Raw genomic sequence first — 27,932 nt, forward strand, 5'->3', positions numbered from 1 at the left:
TTCTGGATGTATTATGCAAGACAACGGATCTAATGCGCGGCAATAATTGGGTTTGTTTACACAATGGTTCTGATATTGGTTCCTATTCATTCAGCGAAAAAAATTAGACGGATGCGCCCCGGCAGCCATTGTCTGTGAGTCATCGGCTGAGACTGGTTCCTTGAACTGATGCTCGGATGCCGGTCGTGGTCCGCGGAGATTCTCAATTCATTGATGGCTGAATAAAATGGACCGCTATGAGAGGAATAAGATACTGAAGTAAGATAGATGTAATTGGAAAATCGTTTATGCATGATACTTTGCACAAACAGCGAAATCGGTTGTGGTTGGGCCACCTGGGCAATTCGGATGTCCGAAATTCTCAAAGGGCGCGGATGATTTCCGCGTCCGGAAATGGGCGCTTCATCCGAATCTCCTCCATCTATTTCTTTCACATCACCGCTTCGTTTGCATATACTTTGGTTTCAATGCTTAGGAGGTCAACTAACGCAATGGACTCCAAGGGGCATGCCTCTGAATCTTCCATGGAGGTTCGTCAAGAGCCTCCTAACCCTGAAGAAAAGCCCAACGACGCTCAGTCATTTCCCGATGGAGGCTTGCAAGCATGGCTTGTTGTTTTGGGAGCGTTTTTTGGTCTGTTTATCAGCTTTGGATGGACGAACTGTATGTTTTATGCCATAAGTGCTACTAATCGTACGGCTGATCGTTCTCAAAGGTGTCGGCGTGTTCCAAGAATACTATGAAACCCACCAGCTGGCCTCATTCTCACCGAGTACAGTGTCTTGGATTCCAGCAGTGTCTATGTGCACAATATTCATTGCAGTATGTTGATATACAATCTGATTTACACTATTCTTTTCGACTTGCTCCGATGCTCATATGTGCCTAGGGACCTTTCGTGGGACAGCTGTTTGACCATTTCGGCCCTAGAGTTCTCCTGCTCCTTGGCAGTACCATCCATGTTTTTGGGTTGATGATGGCATCCATTTCATCTCAATATTATCAATTCATTCTGTCTCAATCCATTTGCAGTCCCATTGGCGCGGCCATGGTTCTCTACCCTTCTTTCAGCTGTATCACAACATGGTTTCTGAAGAAACGTGCTCTAGCAATGGGAATCGCCGCCAGTGGATCTAGTATGGGCGGAGTCGTGATGCCTATTATGGTAAATCGACTTATACCCATTATCGGTTTTGGTTGGACAATGCGAACATGCGCATTTATGATGCTGGGTCTCCTGATCATAACCAATTTGACAGTTCGATCACGACTACGTCCTCAGCCGAAAAACTTCGGAGTTGCATCTTTTTTTGCAGCATTTAAAGATCCTCCTTTTCTCTTGTTAGCGATGGCCGGATTCTTCTACTCTATGGGTATGTTTATACCTATAACCTTCTTGGTTACATATGGTAGAAGTGTAGGGATGTCGCCAGAGCTCGCTGGTTATCTGGTTTCTATGTTCAATGGGGCAAGGTACGTGACTGTATCTCTATCAATGCGCACAACCCAGTCAATGGTGCAGTTAACTGACGCTTTATTGGTGCTATAGCGGTATCGGACGCATTCTCCCCGGATACATAGCTGATAAAGTGGGAAACTTTAACGTATCCCTTTTCGCCGCATGCCTATCGACGATTTTAGTCTTTGGAGTCTGGCTGCCTGGACATTCCCATGCAACTACTATAGTCTTTGCGTCTCTATTTGGACTCAGCACTGGAACCTATACAGCTATGAGCCCTGCCCTGGTGGCCCAAATATCCGACATACGGGAAATCGGACTAAGATCAGGAGCAATGTACGCATTCATGTCTATAGCGGCTCTTACGGGAAGCCCCATTGGAGGGGCCCTCATTACTGCAGCAGGAGGAAGTTATTGGAAATTGCAAGTTTTCACTGGGGTCATGCTTGCTGTAGGAAGCGCCTTTTATGGAGCTTCAAAGCTCTACCTGGCGAAAGGTAAAGTGTGGACGAAGGTATAGCGATAGAACATTCTTTTTCTGAGAATACTCAAGCAGCTATTTGTTTGTCAGGGATAGATACAATTTTGCAAAGCTTGTTTAAATAATGCCCTTAACTCTGTTGGGATATGCCTATCATCATAATAGTGGATGGAGTGGCCGACACTAGGCGACTGCCTCCAAAGACGTGGTGAGGATTAGGAAGATAAAAAATTGTTTTAATGATGAGACCAATTAACACTGGCTTCCATATATGTTGAGATGAGGAACATACGTCCTCTGATAGATATTTAGGCATCCAACTTATACGTGCCTATATGCAAAATAATTAGAAATCAGTGTTGCACTGTGCTAGCGAGCTAACTGTTACTGGGAAATTCCAATTCCAATAGTTGCTGCGTTGGGAAAGACTTCAAACCCCGTTTCAAACACTGGTTCACCTTCATTCCGTCACCACCGTAACCATGAGAAGGCGTTCGGTGCCATTGCACAGGTGAGTAATTCAGTAGCTGAATAATGAAGTGTTGCAACTATATGAGTGATTTTTCATGTTGTCCCTTCGAAGGTGAGGAAGACGAATGCTCCAACGGGAAATTATAGTGGCAACTCTTATGTATATCGGCAATTATGAAGGCTGCTATGTGAAAGACGAATATAAGAGCTGAATATGCCGCAACATGGATGGAATTATGTTGACATGAATAATCTCTTTCACATGCACCACTTTACAATTACAATCTGTTCTATCACTACCTGAGTGGTTTCATTTCAGCCAATCTATTCTTAAAAGCCTGTCATGGAGCAGCACATTGATGCTATGGTGGTTGGGTTAGGGTTCAGCGGTATATACCAGTTATACAAACTCCGTGAGCTTGGTCTCTCAGTGAAAGCTGTCGAGGCTGCTCCTGAAGTTGGAGGTACATGGTACTGGAACAGATATCCGGGTGCAACGAGCGACACGCATAGCGAAGTTTTTCGCTATAGTTGGGATAAGGAGGATTTACTCACTTATCCTTGGAAGACTCGATATCTACCCCAGGCCGAAATAAAAGGGTACTTGAAGCACGTGGTTAAACGCCATGATCTAGAGCAGCATATCCAACTGAACACTCGTATGGAGTCGGCGCATTATCTCGACAACAGCTGGCAAATACGACTATCTACTGGTGAAACGTTTCGAGCAAGATATCTCACCACGGCTCTAGGCGCGTTATCGAAAACTTATTTTCCTCAGATTCCTGGTCTTGACACCTTTACCGGCGAAATGTACCATACGGGGTAAGCAGGTTCAGTTCATCTTTTGTGGCACTTTATTCAGCATTATGACTGCTACTAATCTTGATATTTTATTACAGAAACTGGCCAGACGCCCATGATTTCTCGAAGAAATGCGTTGGAGTCATCGGCAACGGTTCTACCGGCGTCCAGCTCATCATAAGCCTTGCTGATCAAGCCAAGCAACTGGTTTCATTCCAACGACACCCACAACACGTGGTTCCAAACGGTGATGGCCAAGTTACGGCAGAAGATCGGAAACGCATCAATAAGAACTATGATGAAATATGGAAAAACGTCAAGACAAACATCTCCGGACATGCTATTACAGAGTCATCAATCCCGGCCATGAGCGTCACCGCTGAGGAGCGCGAGCGCGTATTTGAGCAAGTCTGGAAGACAGGCAACGGAATAAAGTTCCTATTCGGTACTTTTGGAGATATCGCCATAAGTGACGAAGCGAACAAGGAAGCGGCGGACTTCATTGGCAGAAATATTAAGCACATTGTCAAAGACCCTATCAAGGCCCGCACTTTAACTCCGCCTGGTGGATTCAACCGCCGCCCAGTCACAGCCAACGGCTACTACGAGACTTTTAACAAAGAAAATGTCGACGTTGTGGATGTGCTGAATACGCCTATGGAAATCTTTCCAAATGGTATTAAGCTCTCGGATGGTACAGTGTACAATCTGGATGTTATTGTATTTGCTACGGGCTTTGACGCCGTCGATGGCATGTACCATGAAATTTCGATAGTCGGACAGAGCGGCCGGACGCTAGAAGATCACTGGGCCGATGGAGCGAAAGCGTATCTAGCCACTACGATGAATGGGTTTCCAAACATGTTTGTGGTTAACGGGCCTCAAGGTCCATTGACCAACGTACCACCTCTCATCGAAACCCAAGTGGACTTCATTACAGGTCTCATTGCTACTGCAGAAACAAGCAAGGAAAAAATGGCAACTGAATCTCAAAACGGAAATAAGCAGCTAGGGCCAGTAATTGAAGTTACGCAGGAAGCTGAGGATGGATGGCTGGCAAAAATTAATGAGATCGGCGCAATGACTGTGTTTGCCAAAGGAGGGTCATGGCTCACTGGAGCTAACGTCGATGGAAAGAAGCAGGTATTTCTATATTACGTGGGAGGGGTAGGCAATTATAACAGGGTTGTTCAGGCTGAAATAGACGCAGGGTATCCTAGCTTCAACAGATTCTACTGACATTACGAGCAGGAAGAATGGGGCAATTTGATTAGGAGACAAGGCTAGGAACTACAGCTGTTGTACCGGAATGGATCTTCATTTTCTTTAAATTGTCCAATATGTTTATTTCTATATTATGTACAATTGCTGAAATCAACTTCGATAAAATCGGTAATACAATTATACATACCACCTGTTGACTGGGCTATAGGTTGAGAAATGTTGTTTTGTTGGTAATTCCATTGCATAGAGGGTTGAGAGTCTGTTGTGGAATCTATATGTGACCACAAGGGACTAAACTCGTGTGTATTCTCGTAATATATTATTTCGCTATTTGGAGAAGAGCTCTCGTCGACCGAAGGAGTCGTACAACATGTCGAGGCAGATTGAACTTCTGCTGAAAACATTGTGGCATTGTCAGGCCGGTAGTGTGGACTGTCCATAGAAAACATGTCGTACGATGGCGTTGGTGACAGATCGTGCATCTGATGTATAATCCCTAGGTTGGCGGTCGAGGGAATGAACGAGGACGCGTTCCTACGGCTGGAGAGCCTGAAAAGAGATTTATAGCTACTCAACATCATTAGATCAGCCTTACTTCTTGTGGGAGGCTACACCAGAGCCACCGATGAAAACATACCGGTTGCGAATGTCTTGCAGAGATCGATCTATGAGGTCATGCATTTGTATCATCTTCCAATTGCTTCCATGTACACTAAAAGCTTGTAGGAGGCGCAGGTCTTCATCATGTGACCACTTCTGTCGTTTGATGTTGGGGTCCAAGTAGTTCTGCCACCTCGCGGCGCATTCTAGGAAATTGTCTGGTTATTAACTGCCCGCAAACCCCGTGTCTCGACGTAAGGAATACATACGATCCGCAGAACGCGTCTTTATATATCTTGACACTTGAACCCATCTGCGCTTTGCATGGTTAGAACATTCCACATTCCACACGCGGCCTTGGGTTGGCGGCAGCCCCTTACCGAGCACCAAATTGCTCGAAAGCATCGCGCAACTGTGTATCTTCACTAGGGCTCCATTCGCCCTTCTTTATGCAGCCGTTGAGTCTCACCCAGCGTTTTCGACAGTCTTTGTTCGATCTACCGCTAATAATGGCCGCGATAGAACTCCAGTCTCTGGGCTGTCCTAACACTTCTGGAGAAATCGTAGTGTTAATACGACGAGAACTTAATGAATTCTCACTCAGACTCACTTACCCTGCGCCCTAACTTTGCGTATTAGGATTTCATCCTCGACATTTGTCCAGCGTCCACTTTGGCGTCGAGATCCTGTCCGACTCATGGTTATGCGAAGCTTTATGGAATGGGTTAAGTAATTCACTTGATACATTCTCGCCATATTATAACTATATTCTGTCTCATGTGACTTTCCAGACCTTCCTTGTTTAAATGCTACATTGCCCCATTCGCAACCTGCTCCTGTTTCTCGGGCTCCGAATCTGCGACATTGCTGGGTCAGAAAACAGTTGGAAGGGACTATTCGGGAAGTGAGGACGCAACAACCATGTGTTGGGTTGGCAAAGAGTAAATGAGGAAGTTTAGAAGATATCAGACCCACAGAGTGCGCACACGCCGGCGATAAATTCAAGTCTCCGACAACTCCAGAGTCCAGGTCATAACTACGGGGCAACCTATTTGCCCGGGGATCTCAGGTGGCTATAATCCCGATATGGGGCTGCAATAGACTCAGAATATCTAAAGCCGGGTGAACTATATATGCGCATTGATGGCATTGGACCAGCTGGCGGGACTTGTCAGCTGTAACCCTGTTGTTGCAACGTGAGATCGTAGGGGTTCGTTACTAAAAATACATACCTGGCATGTATGCAGGTTGACTTGGTATCACCACATCACAGCATTTTATCACTTATGCCTAGTCTAGATTGCAAGTGGTGGTATTCGACCAGATGTACACATTCAAACTAGACCATACACGCATCCCAATACAACAACTATAGCCATGATAGGCATGCATGATGCTTTTGGCTTTCAGTCTACAATGATGCCGATACAGAGTATTACTACATTACTCTTGCCATCTTTCATGCGCCTGTTCCGGTTAAAACTTCATATACAACCTGGATCGGATATGGTACCGGTGCAATCTAGAGCTAGGGACTGCGAATCTGAGGTCAGCCAGTGCCTGGGCTAGCGCTGACGTTGCAGAACAAGCCTACCTCATCCAGAGCTGGTTATTATATTGTTAATTAGCTTTACAATCGGGGTAACAGTGAATCCGTCCTGACGTATGAGTATTTCAGCTATATATTCTATTAATTTCTGCCACCAACAAAGGTCCGATTGTCTCGCATAAGTCGAACCATCGCTGCATCCATTGCACTCCGCGGAGTACGCCATCGGACTTTCTTTTTAGCTCTCATTACTACTTTCAGCAGTTACAGCGATAATTCACTTCCGATTTGCCTCATATCCTATATATCTTATAACACAGGAGCTCGTCGATGTTGGAAGCCAGTACATCGGAGAGTGGCTGTTGTGGTGTGATGCCGGACCCTAATCCCGGCTGTCATGAGATTTTATACATTCTACTAGAAGCGGAATGCGTTAATGACTTTGTTGACTTACAGGCTCGTGCCGAAGGAAACTGGTAAGCTTTGTCTAGCCTGTACATCTGCCTGGATTCGGAAAAGACGTACTCAGGCGTTGACGGCTTATCAAGAAAATCGTTTCTGACGCTGTTGTAATTTTTGTTGAACAATTCTTCAGCAAGCTTCTTCTATTGTTGCCGTCGTGAAAGTAGATGTTCGCCACTGACTGCAGACGTTCGAGTCGTGATGAAGTCTAAGATGCAATCAACTGTCATGACGGCTATCTCGTTAGCTCAATCACAGAGGTCTAAGTGTGATTTTGTGTCCCTCGAATCAGGAGGTCCCAAAAGATTCCGTACAGTGCTACATAGTCGTTAGATGTAATGATTGCCCCGAGAGTATCAAGCGCGACACGTTTGACCAGAGGCCTAGCTGCCATAGCAGACTCGAGGTGCAAGGCTCCTAAGTCTACTTTTGGCATAAAACATACAAATCAGTCACCGACATCATGCTCAGCGCTTCCGCCGCATCTCCAGCATAACTTGCGTCAATTAGGGCGAGCAAGTTGATAGTTTGGTCGGATACCAGTGAGTGCAAAAACTTCATCAGAAGGCATAGTACGGTATTTTTTAGAATAACCCCCATGGAAAAAGATATCCGGCTTTCTTCTTAATGCACCGGCCATATAAGCCAAGGATGAAAGGTCTCCAGAGGCGGAGATGCTACCCCGAAGAGGGATGACGGGAGTGAGATCTTGCTCGGCGAGCTTAGCCATGGCCCGAACTACTTCAAGTCTCATTGCAGAATGGCCCCGCAAGAGGGAGTTGCATCGAATAACGAGAGAAACGCGATCCAACTGCTTTGGTAGCGAGTGTTTTCGAAGGTATTTTAGCGTTGCATTACAGTTTTCTCCTCAGCCAGAGAATCGGAGAATTTCGGCATTATGACGCTGGGTAGTAACATCGTCAGTTTGCGCATTTGCGTTGCTACCTATCCAGTGTTGACGCCATAGATATGACGACACTCGTTGAGGTAGCGTTTCAAGACCTCAAAAATGCGAATCATTCTCTCAACAGGAGCATCATTATTAGATATGATGGCCCTCTAAGTTCTTTATATTTTACAATTTTAATATTTATATGTCCAAACTTTGTGGAATTTGAAAGGACATACTTCGCGACGGCAACAGTATCACCAAGGTCCTATAACTTGGTAGATGATACAGAATACGTGTCGATATATAAGAGCTCCCATGCCATAGCATCGATATTTGCCTCATGAGTTCTCTATTTCAGGTACCCGCTATCTCTTCATGTTGAATCATTGGGCACCTCCTTCTGCTTGTCGCTGGCGATCTGCGTAATTGGGTGGGAGAAGATCCGGTTTCCCTATGAATGCCCGCGTCACATCTTAATAATGTATATCTAAAGTTCTTTTCTCGATTACTCTCGCGATTATGGACGCCTTGCCGTTTACCTGCGACCGCTCATGGAAGGAACGGTGGCGTGAATGTTTACATTGCGGGCTATTGGTCTATCTTAGTTACTAAACCTGCAGAGCTTGCGGAAATGTTTCGCAAGGCAATCATCATTGCGAAAGCAGGCCTTATAACGAAAGTACCTTAGGAGGTGTTCGCACGTTGTTTTGGCGGGAGCGTTGTTACTTCTAATGGTGAGAGGTGGGAAGTGATGCACAAAATTGTCTAACCGTCAATTAATCGCCCGATTGATGCAAACGTCATACGCCCTAGAAACAACAAATGATTCCAGTTATGCCCGACTGAGAAAATAAATTATCTAAAGACAAAAAGTCACTGATTGCTGATGAGTTAGTGCAACAGTGGACTTTCTCGAGTTGGGGCGATTAATTCTTTGGTATGGACTTTGGCAAAATGGGCGATAACTCTTCTACATTGGCACAGTTATCTGTTGTACAAAACTGAATGATAAGCTTTCCATCACCGGTATTCTCTGAATTTGAGTTTTAAAAATTCTCTTGGAAATTTAATAGTCGCCAGCAGGCCTTTAAATATTGATTAATTTGAAGAGTTTTTGCTCAAGATGACGCAGCATCTCAATTCAGACAATACAAAAGAATGTGACAGAGTTAAGCTCATCTATCCAACTAAAAGATGCAGAGAATTTGAAGTGTATCTCTGATTGGAACGCTTGCAGTGAACCAAGACATTGAAACTCGTCTGAGAAATGACATCAATGCCGAGTTGCCTGTTGACTACGACGTTGCTAATTTCAAAGCTCTCCTACTAGTCTTGGCAGCTTATGTATCTGAAAGCTTGCGCATTCACTCGTACTCGTACCCTCCAGTCTTTCAGCTTACAAATAGACTCACCTTTGCACCCACTATGATTGGAGACATGCCAATTCCCGCAGGAGTTTTACATGGGCTGGAACGCCTATGGAGTACGAGCACCTGCGCACGGATCCACAAGTCCGGGGATCTGACGACAGCATTTCATCTTAAGCGATGAGGCCACGATGGGAAGCAGATTCACGAGCTATGGCGCGCAGCACAGGTTAAAGGTAATATTATGCATATAAGCATACGTACTTGGGGGTGGATTTCGCTGTATCGCAAATCATAATTGAGGTAGTGGAAATAGTCAGATATTTTACGTGGGCCAAGGATCCAGGGTACCAGTTCCGAACTACAACTGCAAGTTTCTGCAAGTCGATGGCAGCCAGCCCTATCGATGGCTTTGCTAATGTCTTCTGGGGGCCGCTTTGTCTACCCATGGGCTACAGCTAACTTTTGAATTGGCCAATACCAATTCTGAGTGAGCAAACTTAAAGTTGTACCACCGATTCGAAGAATAGCAGTGACTGAGGGCTTATATGATGGCCAACAACGTAGCCAAGACACGGGACAAAAAGCAATCCATATTAAATATGTATGTATTTAGTTCTGAACCGAATTCTTATACTGAATGCGGCCGCTAATAAGTAGACATCATTTGTCATTAGGTAGTATACTTTCCAGGGGCTTGATGTACTCCTTACGTTGTCTACTAGTTTTGGGCGAAGGATGGCTACGGATACAAGGGTACAATCCTGTTGGCTTGGCTAGAACTACGGCCTCTCGGTGTAAATCCATTTGCTCCGCCACACTTACAGGTACTTTGTCGTCTTCAACCAGCCAACTGTTTATGACCCACGACTTTGACAGTAGACAATTTCAGGTGCAGGTAGCTAGCAGGCCAAAAGGGAATCCGATTGGTCACAATTACTCAAGGATTTTCACATCTATACGCGTATGGACGACACTAATCCCGGGTGACAAGTTCTGCCCCAGTATTTAGCTGCAGATTCTCCGGTAGCAGTCCTAATTTCTGCTGCAGAATGTACGCTATCTCGGCCAAGACGGGATGTCTGAACCTATATACGACCATTTGCGAATCCGAATACGACTTTAAGCGGCGGTCTATCAAAGAATTTCGTAATTACGCGTATAAGTGCGGTGGCCTTATATCCTTGAACCTCGGCAGGCCTATGAAGGTATAATTACATAGATAAGGCCGTAATCACGTCCAGTAACCTTTACAACACACGGCTTGATGCTTTCTGTTGGTCAACTTGGCTGCCATCATCATGGGTGTGAAACAGAAAACCATCCCTCCTACGACCGTGTCCCTACTGAAGAAGAGGGAGAAGGATGCGACTTCAACTATAGCAACCAAACTCACAGATGGCGCATCAGATGAATTCGAATTCGGCGGTTCTATTGGTGTTGCCTCATTGATGATAGGCTTTCCCTTGATAATGTGGTATATGTGGATAGGTGCGACCTATTATGACGGAAATCTACCTTACCCCGAAAGCAATCAGTCGTGGCTTGAATTTGGACAGCACCTGGGCCAGCTAGTCTATTTGGGGGCATATCCAACTGCAAAAGCTTGGGCAATCTTTTGGATATTCTTTATCATGGAAGCTGTCATGTATTGCTATATGCCCGGCGTGTCTAGCCATGGTCGACCTCTGAGACACGAAGGCGGCAAAAGGCTTCCTTATTACTGCTCTGCATATACCAGCTTTTATGCCACGTTAGGTATTGCTGCCGCGTTACATATTACTGGTCTATTTCCATTGTACACTCTAATTGACGAGTTTGGGTCAATCATGACCGTCGCTATCCTGTCTGGATTTATCAACAGCTTCATCGTCTACTTCCAAGCCATTGTACGCGGACGAACCCACAGGCTCACGGGATACCCCATCTACGACTTTTTCATGGGCGCTGAATTGAATCCGCGCATTGGTATCCTAGACTTCAAAATGTTCTATGAAGTCAGGATCCCTTGGTTTATACTGTTTCTCATCACCTGTTCTGTGGGTGCTCGTCAGTATGAAACATATGGTTACGTTTCTTCTGAGGTAATATTTCTGGCTGCCGCTCACTTTCTATATGCCAACGCTTGCGCCAAAGCTGAGCAAATGATTATTACAAGTTGGTAAGTTGGCTGTGAACACTGCAGAGATAGGGTGGTGTCATCTGACGCTATTCCAGGGACATGTACTTTGAGAAACTCGGCTTCCTCCTCACCTTTTGGAACTTGGCTGGTGTACCATTTACCTATTGTCACTGTGCCCTTTACCTAGCTAACCACCATCCATCTGAATACCGCTGGAATCCATATGCTCTCACGCTTCTTAGCGTGATATACATTTTCATGTACTGGATGTGGGACAGCGCAAACGGCCAAAAGAATGCATTTCGCCATAAAGCAAAGGGACAACTCATGAAGCGCAATACCTTCCCACAGGTTCCATGGCAGTCCATCGATAATCCCAAGACTATTAAGACCGACACGGGCGATCAGATCTTAGTTGATGGATGGTTTGCCATTATCCGAAAGCCAAATTACGTTCCTGATATGTTCTTTTCTATGGCTTGGGGGTTAATTACCGGCTTCAAGTAAGCTAACCTCCCGTTTGAAGGAACGGAAGGATTTGATTGACAACTAACCTTCTCTTAATAGAAGCCCATTTCCCTGGTTTTACTTCGTCTTCTTCATGGTCATGATTATTCATCGAACAAGGCGGGATATCATGAGGTGTAGGAGGAAGTACGGCGAGGCCTGGACACGATATGAGAAACAGGTCCCGTATATTTTTATACCGGTAAGATTTACAGCCACAGTTTGGCAATTCTGGCGCGTTACTAACTGTACATGAAGTATGTGATATGATCGGAGACGATACTTCACTGTAGGAACTCAGCTGGTACATCCTTAGGAGTGTAGCCTGACGACTGTTTTCACTCTCTCAGTGAATTGGGGATCTCACCATGGATAAGTACATCGAGGTTACAAAACACATGGTCACACGAGTTCTTCTGGCTCTCCAAATAGTGGCTAGCCATAAAACAGCAGAGCGTCAATTGGTCTACGATAGTGCTGATATCGTTAAAATAAATATTTAATCCTCCTGTGGTGAAAAGAAAAAGAAAAGAAAACCCTTCCGGTTTCCTTGGATGTAGTCCTTTTAAGGGTCTTTGAAAAACACAATTTGCACCGTGATATCATCCCTCATATATCGGCTTGTAGGAGTGGGCACAGTCATGGCTCCGCAAAATAGCCCTCTCCTGTTCCCACCAAGCGCATTCTTAACCAAACACACTGCCGCATTATCCAGATCTTCTATAGCAAAGTACTCGGGCGTTGCTTTATAACTGGCATATCCATCCTCATCGAGCGTGTATGAAGTGAACTTGGCGTCCTGCACAACCTCCGGCTTCCCTTTCCGACGAGCTGCCAGCCATCGAGATACACAGGCCACCGCGTCATCGTTGGACATTACATCCCACAAACCATCAGAGGCAAGAATCACAAAGTCTGACGATTCAACTTTCCTGGTGGTGACCTCTGGGGAGGCTGTCATATATGGAGGTGTCTTCGATTTAGGGCGGGGAGCACTGCCATAAAAATTGGATTGCAGATGCTTGATGAACTCATTTGTCCATTTCCAGCGATGGTCGCCAAATCCTCTTGTGACCGCAATGCCCATGAGTCTTCCGGTTTCAGCACTGAGAATGTCGCTACCTTCGCCAGGGTGCTCAGCATTCAGCCGCTTAACTTCTTCTTCATTGAATCCAGTCTGGTCTTTGCTCAGTGCATGGGCCGTGAATGCCTTGGCATCAGCCGACCAAGATCCCAAAACGGCCCGCGAATCTCCGGTCACAGCTGTACGCAGGGTGGACGACTTAGGCTCATAAATGGTAAGCAGAGCGCAGGACCCTGCAAAAGCGGGAGCCAGGGCGGAAATGGCTTCAGCAGAGCCTGGCTCACAGCCTCCATCGACAGCCTTTTGGGCATTTGACATGATGCGATCATCAAGATTTGTAAATGCTTTTTTGATTGCGGCGTCGACAACATCTCCGGAACTGGTATGCCCTATCTTCGCCAGAGATGAGGAGACATACGGAATCAGTGCCTCTTTTAGGACTTTAGACGTAGCCCAGCCACTTTAGATGAATGTTAGCATAGTTCACTGCCGCATGGCGATATTACTCACGCATGGCCATCAAAAACTCCAGCGTACAACGTCTTCTCGCCCTGGATCCCGCCACCAAACCCAATGGACCATTCATCCTCCACTGGGTCATTGCTGGCGACGCGGACAGTATCAACACGGCCCTTTCCCCCATTTGCGCTGTCAAACACGAATGATTGAGCTTGTTCTCGCAATTTTTCGTTTGCAGATCTAAGATCCAACGCTTTCACTGGAGATGTAATCGGAATTTCCGCATCCGAAGTGACAGGCTTGAGAATGGGGACGTTGGGTATCGTGTTGTTAGTTGGTTTCTTATTCAGCCAATAGGCTGTCCCTCCGGTGGCAACCACGGCGGCAGCTCCCCAGATAGCCAAGGACCCTGTAGAGGACTTTGACGGCTTTGAGACTTCAGCAGTAGACTGCCATCGTGGAGAAGGCTTTTGACATTGTGTCATCCATTGCCTGTGAGGTTGCGTGTTTACCGCTATGCGACGACCAGAAGAGCGAATCATGATGGCCAAGTTAATTCCGTTTGAAGTAAACAAATAAAGTGCCCGTTGAATGGAATGGGAATAAAAAAGTCTTTTTTGTTTGGTTTTTCTTAAAAAGGAAAGATGTAATACCCAGACTTGGGAATGGCTAACAAGGAAGGGGATTTAGCCAGAGTAGCAGCTGCCCAAGAGATGAAAACTTCGCAGCTAGCAAGACGTTTCTACTCGATTTTCGCCAGCAGTTGATTCTCTGCCCTTCTCATATATATACGTGAAAAGGGCACCTGGAGATATCTGGCCACTGAGTAATTATAGGCGACCGTTATTAAGCGATTGTTACCAACTGGGTGAAGCTGCCCGCCCTCTAAAGTGTAAGTGCAAAGAAAATTTAAAATTACACCACCTCACGAGGCATTAATTTCCGTGTTAGCCGTAACACGGTGAAAGGAATCAGCAGCTCTTGAGATATCACTCCAAGGCCTACGAAAGTATGGAGTACCGGGCTGGTTCGCGACTGGCCTTCCAGTTGTTGGGAGAACACCCACAGAGCAATTGAGGGGAAGCTGCGGAGTAGTAAGTATGCTAGCTATGAGGGGTTAGCAGAGTTGCATTGTGCCCACAACGGCTCAGATATTACTGCTATTCAAGGGAATGAGACTCGGACTGACCGATGCCGTTCGACCTCTGTGCCAGCTAATGGCATGTGCAAAAAAGAAAAAGTTCCAGACGGCTAACATTAAAGATATTAAATCACAATGTCTCTCTTGTAATAACTAATCAAGGTGCTTATAAGACACTGACGACGGGACAGTGATACTTATCTGCAAACCGTCGACACCTCTGCCAATGTGGAAAAGGATACGCTGCTGCTCAATTCGTTGCTTCTGAACAAAGGTCAATTATACATGTTGGCTCTTATATTTGTTAAATCTGTTATTTGGTATACTCTCAACTCCTCCAAATACTCATTTGTTCTTCTTATTTACAAGTAATGTCATGCAAAATCCCATGTTCTTTATAGATTTCCCGCCGTTAAGCTTCTAATTGAGAGACATTTGCTGTCTAGTGATTCGGCATAAACTAATTTCCCGATCACAGTTAACCGAGCTCTTTTGGTGTTATCGACTTCTCCGTCGAGCTTTTCCAGATTTCAGCAGTCCTTGCACAACTTGTTCTCCATAATGTCTTTGACTCATCGACGATGCGCTGTAAGTCTTTGGTCTCTCAGTCTCTCATGACTACTCCACATGGTAGTGGAAATAATGAGGAGAACATCCATGTCGTGTGTGGCTGTGCAAAAAACCCAGGTGAATGAATCAAAATGATACGCTTCCCAATGTAGGTATGGTGCATGTTCTAATATGCCTATGGGCTATCAGGATTAGAGACTTGGTTGAGTTGGTCGCGTGATGCAGATGTAACAAGCAGAAAAGATTCCCTTGTTGAACAAAACATTGACTAAGACAGAATCCCATACATAGCCGATTATCGACGATGGATACATATGTAATCCTGCAATTGGCACGGATAGCATTGACTATACAAGGCAAATCCGCGTTGTGCGGGTGTAGCCAATGTATGTATGTCAACGAGAGTTGAATCGTTTGCAATGGTTTCCAACTCTATGGTAGTGTTATTGGTCTAAGTCGGCAAACTCTGTGGCATGTCAACACCCAAATCTCATAGAGTGCATAGACAAGACACAGCCAAAGGGCGACCTGACTTGAGCCTGACATTATAGTTGCAGAATGGGCCAAACTCAGCGATCAGCCTTTCCATCAAGAATGACAAACTGTAAGTCATGACTTGATGATGCCGAGCACGGGCCTGGAATGTGGTTTTGCTTGGTGTTGGTGTGGAAACGGAAAGTACAGTAAAGTCTTTCGAGAACTCGCTGTAGCCCATCTCATCTTCAATCATTTACGTCTGGAGAGAGTAACCTGACTCTCCTCCCTTGGCTAGAAGAGCGCTGTATCTTTTCCATTCGCTTTCGCTTCTTGTTATCTTCAATCGACTGTGCATGTGCCAGAACAGATTCCCATGTTGGATCTGCAAGTAGTTCGGTCGTGGTCGGTCGGTCGTGCGGCTCCCAGGCGAGCATTTGTCGTAAAAGGGCCGCAAATGAGTCTTTCATAAAGCCCTTTTCAATCTGCGTATCCAGAGTCTTTTGCAGGGTTTGGTAAGACGCTTTGGTTATCATGATACCGCTTGGTGGTCGCACGAAAGCGAAGAGCCAAGAAGCAGCGAGTGCCCAGACATCAACTTTAGTTCCATCCACGGTTTTCCGATTTCGCCAAACCTCTGGGGCAACACAGACGCTCGGACTGTGCTTGTCTAGTTGCTGCATAGAAAGAGAAATAACCGCCTTTCTGGGCAGAGAGCGATCAGTCATTGGGGTGGGCTTAGTACCAGGTAATAGAAGCAACGACTCGGGCGTGATATTTCCATGCGTAACATCTTGTCGATGTAGTTCGGCAAGCCCTACTAAAGTCTGATGGAAATCAAGAAGACGAGTGTTTGTGTCTATCTTCTTCCAAGGCATGTTGAGAAAATGGTGTTCGGCGAGAGGCATGGAATAGGATAAACGCCTGCAGCGATGGGAAGCTTCGGACTCGCTCAACAGACATGGCGGTGATGTCTTGTGTTCACACCAGGCGTCAATGATACCGAGAACGCCCTTGTCTGGTTTGCCCTTATACTGGTATGCGAACTGCAATCGGCGCAGCGTGTGCTGCCGTGATCTAGCCGTTATTTGCAGCTTTTTAACAGCAACTGGCTGTCCAGTATGGATATTTACACCCGATGTTATAGAAGTGTTTGGAATTTTTTGATGCAGCCATACGTTCCAAGACGTCTCAGGGTGCTGAACAGGAATAAAATTTAGCAGCTGGGAAGGTCGGGAACCGTTGAAGCGGCAACCGAGATTCTCGTCAAGCTGTGCCTTGACTCTGCTCAAGTCGCCGTCTTTGACAATGAATTCGAGAGCGAAGCGGTATTGGCCAAAGCGAAGGAAGTTCCGTTGTCGCCGCAGAACGCATGTATTGACCTTCCCCAACATGTCCAGTATCAAATCGTCATTATCCACATCGCCTTGCTCGTATATAAGAGGTCGATTAGAGTGTGTCTTGAGCAGCAAAACTCCAGACTGCGGATGGAAATGAATGGTGGCGTGTATGTCTTTGATGAATCGTCGAACTGCCGCAGAGCTGGGCGTCCTCCCCGGTGGACACAGGAGAATATCTGGCTCACAACAGCACAATCCTTTCTCAACCAACGCCGGAGATGCACCAGCGCCAATGCGCCATCTGAACCGTCTAGCGTCTGGACTGTCGCATGACAAAGGTATTGATAGTCGGTAGCCGATTGTGTTCTCGTCACTCTTGAGCGTCGGGGGCGATGATTTGCACTGGACGGTTTCTAAAAGGTGAATTGCAGCCTCATTGTCGGCAGAAAAGACTGCAAACTCGATATCGCTGGTCACATCGGTCGGTATACCATCGGAATCAGTCGTTGGTTGTGTTTGTGTCATGAGAGTGGCTGGACAAGAGAATGGTGTAAGGAAGCCGAGAGGTAGCAGGAGCCGGCGATTGATTCAAGGCGAGAGCGAAGAGGCATGAAGAAGCGAAAAGAAGATGGTTAAAGAAGAGACTCTAGTAATGCGCATCTCGCAGCGAATTTAGAATGCGCTGTGCATCTCAAACAATTGCGATACTTACAGATCCTTGGATGGGCGCGTTGCGGATGGTGATGCTGAGCTCGCGGAGTCACGTGATTTCACAATCCCGAGATGGCATCGTCAGCCTCACAAGTCAACACTCCATCTCCTAAGTATACACAAATACACCAACAAATGCTCATTTTCACCGCACTGGACAGCTCACCACAGTTATCGTAATCATTTCGCAACATCTGTGGGCGCATATTAGCGGGTTTACAGCATGTCCAAACGAAAATTCAGCAGCGATGCGCCTCTACCGCGCAAAAAGGCCAAATTAGCCCAGGTCCATGAATTCGAAGAATACAATCATCTCGCAGCCCCATCACCGCCATCATCACAAACGACACCCTCACGGCGCGAGAAACGCAAGAGGACGAACTCTTCACATATTGATTCCGACGACGAGCCGAGTGCGAAGCGGGCCAGAATAGACCAGAGCTCAAACGACGCCTCAGGCCGTTCACGCAGCTCATCTCCAGAACCATGGCCGAGCATCGGATATGCGCCGGAAGAAGAAAAGGAACCGAATCCCTTGGTGGAAGAATTCTACAAATCATGCACAGAGACAGAGGTGGCATGCAGCTGCCAACCACAAACGATGTATCGGAATCCATTGCCTAGCCCAGAACCTTCAGAAAGAGACACCAGCGACATTGAAGCGATCGAGCAAACAAGCATTCACACCGCTCATCAGATGCAATGTCCTGTATCGAAGCCACAACCAGTGTCTCCACCAATTGTCAGTTCCCCTAGGAAGAAAAACCGAAACTCGCGTCGGCGAATCGAAAGACGCAGCCCGGCATCATCCCATCAGGAACAGTCTCGACAGCAACGACGCAAGAAGAAGAATGAGAATCAGGGTCCGCAACGAGAGGGAAAACCTACGCCCACAGTCGAAGAATTTCTGCAGTCAAAACGATCTTCCCGGAGAGACTCCAAGTGCGAATTGTGGTATCTTAGCGACAACGGCATGGCAAGCGCAGTTAGAAGCATCAGGCGGTGAATAATACACGGGGATCCAATATCTCGAGCTCCAGTTGTCTGAAGGGCATACCCGTTAACCCGGCAGGGCTGGGGGCAGCGGGCAGTCCATCGGTATAACCAACTGCTAGCCACCGTGATAATCATTGGCAGCATCATCTTTTGACATGGTCGTTAATCTGACAGGGTCGGAGGCAACGGCGAAGTCGAAAGAAAATGCAGTTCATCACGGTGTGGCTAGTTCCATAGGCATGGTCGTTATCCTGGCAGGGCTGGGTGCAGCGGCGAAGTCTTTGGATGGCTTGTGAAGTTGGATCCTCAGATGGACAATATGGATTTAAAGCATAGCACAGGCGTTTTTCTGTTTTATGATACCCCAAGGCAGTTAAGAGATTTTTAAGTACATTAAATTGAGAGATTGGTAAAACCACAAGCAAGCATCAGCAGATTAATGACCCTCTATTGTGCTATACGACGTTTTTACTCTACTGTTATATCCACCATTAGTTTTTCTGCAACGCCAAATACTCCTCGCTAAATGGATAGTCAATGAGTCCGTCAGGAGCGCCCACTTTGTAGAATGAACTGCGGTCATACGGGTTGAGCTCAAGACCTCTCTGGATCCGGAATGGCAGGTCAGGGTTCGAGACATATCGCCTTCCGAAGGCAACGACAATATCCCTGTCAGGATGCTTCTCAACCAGTTCCAGTGCCGTCTCAGGCAGATAGCCTCCTGTTGCAATAATGGCCTTGTCCCAGACTGCCCATGCCCAGTCCAGCTTCTCTGTGCCATCCGTGTAGTCAATTCCTGAGACCCGAGACTCAATGAGATTCAGATAGCCAATTCCAATGTTGTTGATCTTTTTAACAAGATCAGTGAACTGTGGAATTGGATTTTTCATTCTCATGCCCTGGAACTCAGACCATGGGCTCAGCTTGATTCCTACACGTTCTGGGCCAACAGTATCGGCGACTGCTTGGACGATCTCTACAACTATGCGATTTCTGTTCTCGATGCTGCCACCATACTCATCAGTCCGCTGGTTGCTCACATCCTGAATGAACTGATCAAGGAGGTAGCCGTTGGCAGCGTAGAGCTCAACGCCGTCGAATCCAGCGCGCATGGCGTTTTTGGCTGCTTGGACGTAATCCTGGACTGTACTCTTGATATCTTCGAGAGTCATCTCTTCTGGCGTCTCACTTCTCTCAAAAGGAATAGCACTAGGAGCTTTGATCGTAAATCCATCCTCTTCAGCAGCTGAACGTGAAGCAGCCCTTCCAAAGGCCATAAGCTGAAGATATATAAAGCCGCCTTTGTTATGAACTACATCGACGATGGGTTTCCAGCCTTGGATGTGTTCCTCGCCCCATATAGCTGAAGTGTAGGACATACCGCCATGGTGCTTAGCAATTGAGGCGGATTCAGCGATAATAAGACCGCCTGCTATCGAAGTACGCTGAAGGTAATACTCCTTCATCAGGTCTGTAGCAACATGGTTTTTGTCGGCACGGAGTCGTGTAAGAGCCGATAATACAACACGGTGGCCAAGCTCTACCTTGCCGAATTTTAGAGGCTTAAATAGAAGAGAGTCTGGAGAGGCCATTATGATGGACTTCTAGAAAGAAAAAAAGAGAAAGAAAAAGAGGTAAGTTGATGGTTGATGTTGTTCGAGATGGAGAGGAAGCTGCTACCCTTGAGCTTAATGTGTTATCAATTGATTATTGCTGTAATGGTAATAGTGTTGGTTGTTTTCTTTACGATAACAGAGATGTATATAAAAGACGATGTGACTGTTCTGAATGCTGTTGGAATTGATGAATAAAAGTGAGGGAGTTGTCAAGATATATATACTTCTTAGTTACGAAACTCAACCAAATATCACTTAGTCTTGCTTCTAGAAAGGGCTAATTGGGTCAAAACAAAAAGACTCCATCCTACAGTATAGAATTATTAACGAAAGACAACATAAAAAGAAGAATATCATCTTGGTAATAGAGCTACTTGAGCATAAGATTCCATTCGCGAGGGTACTATTTGGAAGCTTTATTTCTTTAGCGCCTGAAAGAAGAGTTTCGATAAGTGTCAGCTGCATCACCCGGGAGGTCTTTCCCAAAGAGGAAAAAAAGTTGGAATGTCCAAACTCCACATCAGGCTAGCTTCCACTGTTACAGAGCAGCTGGGCACTTGCTACAGAGTACATTTGGCCCTTTTATTCTTCTGCAATTCCGACTATGACGTTTCGCTTGTTCGAGACACGACCGTTTATGAGACAACACAAGACTTGACGTCTCTCACAGATTTGAGAAGCATCAGTAATCTCTAAATACCAAGCTAAATTCCGGCAGCAGTAATCGGAGCGAATGTTTCTTCCCAATTTGTCTTGACACTACCATGTGGTAATGGTAATGATACGGATGGCTTGAGCTCTTAAACTTATAGATGCGACAACATGCTTCTTACTCCTCATCAGACCTTATCAAATATGTGTCTAATTTTGACTTCCATAACCGCATATGTTGTTATTCTCGCTTGAGCCGGGCCGCCTCGTTCTTTACAGTCGTTTCGGTAACAATATCTTCACCACGGTGCGGTAGACAAGCCTGTTTCCCCCCTCTGGGCTATTACCTCCAAGCGAAGCCCATTCGACATGCACGCGGTGATTTTCGATCGCTACTACCATACCCTTCTATCTACCTATAAAAACTTCGCTGAGCTTTATTGGGGAGCGAAGGGGTGCTTAATTATCACATGAAGTGATCCGGGACAAACAACCGTTGGGAATATGTCAACAAGGACCGGATTATAACCCTTCGATTCATGCAGCTTCAGAAAATCTCTATAGTACGTATAACACAATATTCAAATATCTACCAGGATTCGTCCTTTTGTTAAATTGTGCTACTAAGAAATGACGGACGCCAGAATTTAGGCATTTTAGCTAAGTTCTCCAAACGAAAGCCAATCCGGATTTAAGGTTGGTTATCGTATGCCACTCAACGCTACGCACTGCATCATCTGGAAAGAGATCAATATGCTGAATTGGTCGCCAAGCACGATAAATCTAGATGCGACTGTTATTAAACGATTTAATCCTTTCCTTTGCTTCAATAATGATGGCTATAACTGGATTATCATGAAGTAGAGCTCAATGCAGATTGCTGAAGTCGGAGATACCGGATCTCAGCCGTTTGCTGTTGGAGAGGATCCTATTTGCCATCGATATGTTCATCAATCCTTCTTGGACCGGTCTTAAGCGATAAATCCGGTAACACTTTTTCTATATATATCAGTGTTATATAAGACCATGGCCAGATTAATCGCGACAATTTAATTCGTCTTGTGCTTAACGGTGCATGTTTTCCTAGCTACTCATCTGCTCTCACGTCTTTTGTATTGGAAAATCGGTGTCGGTCTATTTAACACCATTTGATAAGATGACTGTCTTCTTGATTACCGGCGCCAGCTCGGGCTTGGGCCTTGCTTTGAGTCTTGGGGCCCTGCGTCATGGTCACCGAGTCATAGGGGCAACTCGTGATTCGACTAAGGCCCGTACCGCCAACCCAGAGTTTGAAAGGTTGGGCGGTGCCTGGCTTTCGATGGATGTTTCTAGCGCTTCTTGTGAAGATTGTGTCAGAAATATCGCTGAGAAAGAGAATGTCGATGTATTGATCAATTCAGCTGGATATGCGCTTCTCGGCCCGGTAGAGCAGATAAGGTTTGCATTCCTGACTCATCTGTTCACGATTGAACGGTAAGAAAGAAAGCTCATCTTTAACTAGTGATGTGGAAGCCCACGCGCAAATGGAAACAAATTTCCATGGCACGCTGAGAACCGTTCGTGGTGTTCTTCCGACATTCCGCTCTCGCCGATCTGGTACAATCGTCAATATCACCAGTGGCGCGGGTTTCATTGGTCTTGCGAGCCGAGGTCTGTATTGCAGTAGTAAATTTGCCGTCGAAGGTCTTTCAGAGGCACTTGCAAACGAGCTCGCTCCGTTTTCCATACGTATAATCATCGCCGAGCCCGGCGCATATAGAACTAATTTCCTGGAAACCTTAACGTTTCCTGAAGCTGGTATCGGAGAATATTCCAATACGCCTGCTGGGAAAATGATGGAACTTACCAAAGACATGAAAAATCGGAAACTGGGAAACGTCGACAAGGCTGCAAGTGTGCTCCTTGATGTGATTCTCGGCTCTGGTGTGGCGGCAGATGAAACAATCCAGAAATGTTTAAGAATACCCTTGGGCCAGGACTGTTGGCCTTTGGCTAAAAAGGAGGCGGAGGCGTGGGTGAAAGAATTGGAGGTGGTAGAGGCGATATCAATGAGTGTTGGAGTAGAAGAATAGGAGGGTCTTGATCTGGGCCCGATTTCGTAACATTTGAATGATGACAGAACGTCAATCAAAGAGAATTGCACAAAACGCGGACTGCAAAGTCCTTGATGTCCCAAATACCCAATCCAGCATGTCAACAAGTAACTTCAATCTCTTTTAGATGCAATACGTGATCCAAGTATATATATTTTCTGAACAATCGCTGGGGGTAAGATGGAATTTCTACTATCCCTGTATATACTAGGCCTTCTCGTCTCTTTGAACTTTAGGATCATACAAGTAATACACCTGTGATCGTCTCTTGAATATATGAGACGAGATGCAGATTCGATGTAATCTATCTCTGCAAGAACAAATATGCGAGAAGCGCACTCAGTGATTATGCGTCTACCAACACAAGTTTCCGGGTTTATATACAAACAAGGACACGATGTCATGCTGGTCCCCTTTAGGCTTTCTTTGTATCATTTTATTTTTTGACCTATCTTTATGTTAGCTATGCTTCTCATCACCAATGTTTTCGGCTCTATTCATACCACTTTGCAACCTCTTCCCGCTGAGTCTGTGTAATCAGCTTCCGGGGAAATTGCTGAGATCCCAGTGAATTGGCTAGCTCCTGACTAATTTCCCATGTTCTATACGGATCTCTAGGTTGCATGGGGCCAGTGTAATCTGTACCGAATGCGAACAGCGGCCAATGAAGAAGCGGAGAAGATGCTGGGTATTCATTAGTTCGTGTATATCTTGACATTAAACACTCTATAAATCCATGAAGCTGTTTCTCGATAGCAACGTCAAGAGGTGTTCGCCCTTGTGGATCTTCGTAAAACATAACATGAGGCGCCTTTTCAATCACAGGACGAATAAGATTCTCCATGGAAGAATTTGTTACCTAAACAAAGATATCTCATAGTCAGCCAGGCAGGGTTGATGTCAAGGATATAGAAAATGGAGAAACGTACAATGTGGAGGGGAGTGTAACCCGCGCCGTCTAGCATTTCCAGTGGCGTCGGATTCGAGATTTCTAACAGAGTTGTGAGTACTGCATTTGGTGGAGGTCGATTAGAGATCAAACGTGCGAGTGGTGTCTGGCCTCCCGGACTCTCATTACAGCGCTGCTCTAGTAGCTGATGTAATAATGATCTATCCATACATCGAAGTACGGATGCCAGCTTTTCAGGCTCAAAGACATAATTTCCAGTTGGACCAAATAGAAGAAGATGGAGAATATTGCGGCCGAAGGGATCAGTAGCAAGAGGGTTAGCTCCCGCTTCAAGTAGGATCAGAAGAGCCTCAATTCTTTGGTGGATTGCGGCGGTCATAAGGGGTGTCCACCCGTCTATAGATTGGACTTCGAGCAACTCTGGGCGAGCTGACAAAAGAAACTTGACAAGCTCTATGTTTCGAGAGACGATAGCACAATGAAGAACAAGATTATCTAGTATGTCATGGTTAAAAACAGCTACACAATGTTGAGCTTGCGAGACAAATACTTACTTCGATTGTCCATCCATTTCTCCACAGCAGTTATAAATTCTGCTCGAGATTGCTCAGGGCCAGCCTTGCGGGTGGTGAAATCATGATTCTCTGCAAAGTGCTTGTATGCTGCCATTGCCCTATCTTTATTGAGGAAGAAGCGTACCATAACCAGGTTCCCTGACCAGGCTGCTTGAAGCAAAGGCGACAATTGGTGGAGTCTGTCAAGTTGGCTTTTACCTCTAAGTTTACCTTGACTCACCACGTGCTTGAATGGTGCACCGGTTGCTCTGACATATTCTTCGAAGGCTTCAGGCCAATCACCATGTTCCACCAGAGCCCATGCATGTCTGGTGCGGCGGTCAAAGTCGCTTTGTTCGAGCGAAACCGAAGATTCCATTTCGATTGAAAATCGTAGCATCTCTACATCCTTTTGTCCCTCCCCCACGAAGCAACTGCCACTGTCAAAGACAATGTTCTTTGCAGGTACAGTGGACTGGACCTCTCCCAAGGCATTTTTGATGCCTTCAACTGAGTGCTGGTCATCGGCCAATGCGTTGTATAGATCATTCTTCTCGTTGTCTGCAAGGCCAGCCTGTTGGATTGTGGCAATTTGAACGACAGTACGAGCTACGTCGTAGTTTTTGGACTCCACGGCGGCGCGGAATGGACCTTTAGAATAGCCAGATACTGTTGATATTAAAATGGGGGGAAATTTCAAGTCTGGGCCCCATCTTCCCAGGGTAAGTGCTTTAACCAGTGTGGCATTTCCCTCTCTGCACGCTGTGAGGCTAAACAAATAACATCCGTTAGTATATGTTTGGGGACAACAAATAGCTACAAGGCAACTTACAGAGCTTGATGACCATCCTCCAGTGTTTCTAATTTTCTGAAGTCGAGTTCTTCCGAGCGTTGCTGTGTTTGAGTCTCTGCCTCTGAGGAACTAGGGGCGCGTACTTGAAGTTTCTTATGAGGTCGGATGGGAACTGGGGTTGGTGGTTCTTGCAAGTTCAATCCGTCAGATATCTTAGCTCCCATAGAAACCAATTTCGCTTCCGTAGCTTCATATTCTTTGATAAGTTGAGCTACCGCATCTTCCTTTCCTTTGATCTGTTTCGCTTCCTCCGGCGTTCCTCTGATATCGTAAGAAGCAGTTTCCTCGGCTTTCTTCCAATTGCGTAACTCCATGAGTTTTGCCTTGACAATATCCAAAACTGTACGGCACTCGCGATGATCAAGCGTGTACTGAGCTTGATGGTCCGTTAATCTGGAATTGGGATCTGCTCCACGGTCTAATAAATCGATCATTACCCGCGGCATTTCTTTCATAGCAGCTTTCAAGATTGGCTGCCAAAAATCTTCTCTGGCCGCTTCCTCAGGGGTCTTTCCAAATGGGTTGCGGAAAGCAATGATTTCCAGAGAAGAGTTGAACTCAAGCTGTGGTGGCGCCCCGTATTTGAGAAGTGTCAAAGCAGTGTTCTCCAGCCCAGATTCGATGGCCATAGTCAGTGTATTGAGGCAACTCATCATCTGAAACCAGACAGACTTTGTGATTGCAGCTGTGAAATTTTGTTTGTCAAGTTCAGCAAATATATCTAGTACATCTTCACCTCGCTTAAGAGCTAGCAAAAGTAGTGACTGTGATACCGTCTTCTCGGATGGGTCAAGCAAACTTGCACCGTGCTGAAGTAACATTGTGAGCAGGGAACGACAAACATCTCGAGGGTGTTGCATAGCCGCTCCAAGAACATGAGCACTTCGTGTACCGCGCTGGGCGTTATCTTCACCAGCAATGATGTTGGCGTTCGCATGATAAGTGGTCAACAATGCCTCTGCCGCTGTTACGTGTGCTATATACATCAAATAAGCAAGACCCTAAACATATGAAAACATAGTTCCAACATACCAAGTGCAACAGCAATATAGAGAGGTGACATCCGGTACTTTTTCGTCAGAGAATCCACGTGCACACTGCGATCTCCTTTATCGCTGGAAGGTTGATCTTCGCTCTGAGTTTTCCGGTCTTTCTTTGACACCGATTCCATTACGGTGCGCAGAATATCAACATCTCCCCTCTTAGCAGCTAGATGCACAACTGCTTCACCTTGCCCAGTCCAACTGTCCAGTTTTGCGCCATGGTCAATCAGATATTGGCAAGTTTCTGCCGTCCCTGCAATAACAGCTAGGTGTAGCGCAGTTCGGCCTGCTGAATCCCGAGCCTCGAGATCTACTTGCTTCGTAGATAGAGCCTCTTTAAGACCTACAAGATCTGATTGGACAACTAGGTCAAAAATGCTAGATTTGTCAGCTTCCGGATCCTTGTCTGCCATGTTTATATCTTGGTTCGTTGAAGACACAATGTTGATGATTAGGATAGATGGACTTTGATCGCCTTAAATAGCTGGGAAGATGCTTAAAGATGAGTTCAACTCAGCGGGTATTGGAACATTGTGCATGTAGGTGCCTTGCTTAGCACTACGTTAGCGCAAAGACACGTTACCGGAATAAGCGCGGACCGATGGCTACTTGAATGCTGAAATCGTGAAGCAAAATATGGCCTGACGGGGCTAAGATTCACGCCTGCGGTAATCTTGATCAACCCCATCGCATGAGTTGATGCCTAACGTGGACACTCAAATGTGCGACAAATGAACCCACAGAGAATTATTACAGTTGTGTTTATCCCATTGATCCAAGTGATTAGCTCGAGAAATGAACCATTACAAAGCATTACGGCATTTACGAAATGCACGGCTTCATGAGTTGCTGACAAGGTCAAACCTAGTTTGGTAAATCTTAGTCTCAAACCATATCACAAACCTCGTATTTATTTCTCAACTACTTTACTTGCAATTGAACGACATACATTTGTACTTTTATTTATAATCAAGACATCAATGTGCCGCCATTCTGGTGGACTGGGTTTCGCACGTAACATTTCATCCCAAATTTAACTACACCAGTATATTTTTCCCGTAAGCCTAGCTCTGTTTCCATGTATTCTCATTTGCCCTGTTCATTTTTAATTAATGGTATTTATGTATAGTTATTTGTATTTTACGACCCTAGTCTGTTGTCTAGCAGGTCTTCAATCCATCATAGAGACCAGCATGTCTACCTGTCACCTATGATGTACAGTGGTTCACACTTACGACAATGGCACTGATTCTATTTGACGACCGCTGTGGTTACAAGCATAACAATCATAGGTGGCTCTCGGGGAATCTCAATCCATCAGCATTGGCATCTACCAACTCTCGTGGCTGGATGATTGCCCAAAGAAACGCATCTGCTCCTCTTGGTTGCTTTACATTGTCCCCATGTAGCTGTCGTGGGTCTTTATGTGGTGATTCTTTGAGGAGTCTTGGCAACGGCGAACGTCTTGGCATACGCAACTTGAAAGGTCAATCTTGATA

At 45.8% G+C, this 27,932-nt stretch overlaps 9 protein-coding genes across 9 annotated transcripts; 4 read left to right on the forward strand and 5 right to left on the reverse strand.

The window, feature by feature from the left end:
* Nucleotides 1–491: 491 nt before the first annotated feature.
* T069G_10085 (major facilitator superfamily domain-containing protein) lies at nucleotides 492–4,454 on the forward strand (the record flags this gene model as incomplete). The annotated part of the gene is made up of 9 exons (XM_056177295.1): nucleotides 492–663; nucleotides 716–822; nucleotides 890–1,014; nucleotides 1,072–1,373; nucleotides 1,422–1,473; nucleotides 1,550–1,956; nucleotides 2,351–2,451; nucleotides 2,749–3,236; nucleotides 3,314–4,454. 9 exons carry the CDS (start codon nucleotides 492–494, stop codon nucleotides 4,452–4,454), a joined length of 2,895 nt encoding a protein of 964 aa, XP_056025773.1.
* A 576-nt stretch (nucleotides 4,455–5,030) lies between these two features.
* Nucleotides 5,031–5,738, reverse strand: T069G_10086 (myb-like DNA-binding domain-containing protein; the record flags this gene model as incomplete). The annotated part of the gene is made up of 4 exons (XM_056177296.1): nucleotides 5,031–5,245; nucleotides 5,309–5,352; nucleotides 5,420–5,591; nucleotides 5,654–5,738. The coding sequence occupies 4 exons, from the start codon at nucleotides 5,736–5,738 to the stop codon at nucleotides 5,031–5,033; spliced, it is 516 nt and encodes a 171-aa protein (XP_056025774.1).
* Nucleotides 5,739–10,610: 4,872 nt separating this feature from the next.
* On the forward strand, nucleotides 10,611–12,267 carry T069G_10087 (ergosterol biosynthesis ERG4/ERG24 family domain-containing protein; the record flags this gene model as incomplete). Its single annotated transcript, XM_056177297.1, has 5 exons — nucleotides 10,611–11,470; nucleotides 11,527–11,743; nucleotides 11,795–11,934; nucleotides 11,999–12,140; nucleotides 12,232–12,267. 5 exons carry the CDS (start codon nucleotides 10,611–10,613, stop codon nucleotides 12,265–12,267), a joined length of 1,395 nt encoding a protein of 464 aa, XP_056025775.1.
* Nucleotides 12,268–12,503: 236 nt separating this feature from the next.
* T069G_10088 (protein phosphatase 2C domain-containing protein) lies at nucleotides 12,504–14,023 on the reverse strand (the record flags this gene model as incomplete). The annotated part of the gene is made up of 3 exons (XM_056177298.1): nucleotides 12,504–13,255; nucleotides 13,307–13,482; nucleotides 13,533–14,023. The coding sequence occupies 3 exons, from the start codon at nucleotides 14,021–14,023 to the stop codon at nucleotides 12,504–12,506; spliced, it is 1,419 nt and encodes a 472-aa protein (XP_056025776.1).
* Nucleotides 14,024–15,914: 1,891 nt separating this feature from the next.
* On the reverse strand, nucleotides 15,915–17,531 carry T069G_10089 (protein kinase domain-containing protein; the record flags this gene model as incomplete). The annotated part of the gene is made up of 1 exon (XM_056177299.1): nucleotides 15,915–17,531. One exon carries the CDS (start codon nucleotides 17,529–17,531, stop codon nucleotides 15,915–15,917), a length of 1,617 nt encoding a protein of 538 aa, XP_056025777.1.
* Nucleotides 17,532–17,940: 409 nt separating this feature from the next.
* T069G_10090 (uncharacterized protein) lies at nucleotides 17,941–18,723 on the forward strand (the record flags this gene model as incomplete). The annotated part of the gene is made up of 1 exon (XM_056177300.1): nucleotides 17,941–18,723. The coding sequence occupies one exon, from the start codon at nucleotides 17,941–17,943 to the stop codon at nucleotides 18,721–18,723; it is 783 nt and encodes a 260-aa protein (XP_056025778.1).
* Nucleotides 18,724–19,204: 481 nt separating this feature from the next.
* T069G_10091 (NADH:flavin oxidoreductase / NADH oxidase family domain-containing protein) lies at nucleotides 19,205–20,305 on the reverse strand (the record flags this gene model as incomplete). Its single annotated transcript, XM_056177301.1, has 1 exon — nucleotides 19,205–20,305. The coding sequence occupies one exon, from the start codon at nucleotides 20,303–20,305 to the stop codon at nucleotides 19,205–19,207; it is 1,101 nt and encodes a 366-aa protein (XP_056025779.1).
* Nucleotides 20,306–22,136: 1,831 nt separating this feature from the next.
* Nucleotides 22,137–23,052, forward strand: T069G_10092 (short chain dehydrogenase domain-containing protein; the record flags this gene model as incomplete). Its single annotated transcript, XM_056177302.1, has 2 exons — nucleotides 22,137–22,417; nucleotides 22,482–23,052. The coding sequence occupies 2 exons, from the start codon at nucleotides 22,137–22,139 to the stop codon at nucleotides 23,050–23,052; spliced, it is 852 nt and encodes a 283-aa protein (XP_056025780.1).
* Nucleotides 23,053–23,566: 514 nt separating this feature from the next.
* On the reverse strand, nucleotides 23,567–26,846 carry T069G_10093 (ankyrin repeats (3 copies) domain-containing protein; the record flags this gene model as incomplete). Its single annotated transcript, XM_056177303.1, has 5 exons — nucleotides 23,567–23,932; nucleotides 24,003–24,478; nucleotides 24,538–25,307; nucleotides 25,370–26,366; nucleotides 26,423–26,846. The coding sequence occupies 5 exons, from the start codon at nucleotides 26,844–26,846 to the stop codon at nucleotides 23,567–23,569; spliced, it is 3,033 nt and encodes a 1,010-aa protein (XP_056025781.1).
* Nucleotides 26,847–27,932: the final 1,086 nt, after the last annotated feature.

This window comes from Trichoderma breve, chromosome 6, assembly GCF_028502605.1.
Source record: "Trichoderma breve strain T069 chromosome 6, whole genome shotgun sequence".
NCBI lineage: Eukaryota > Fungi > Ascomycota > Sordariomycetes > Hypocreales > Hypocreaceae > Trichoderma > Trichoderma breve.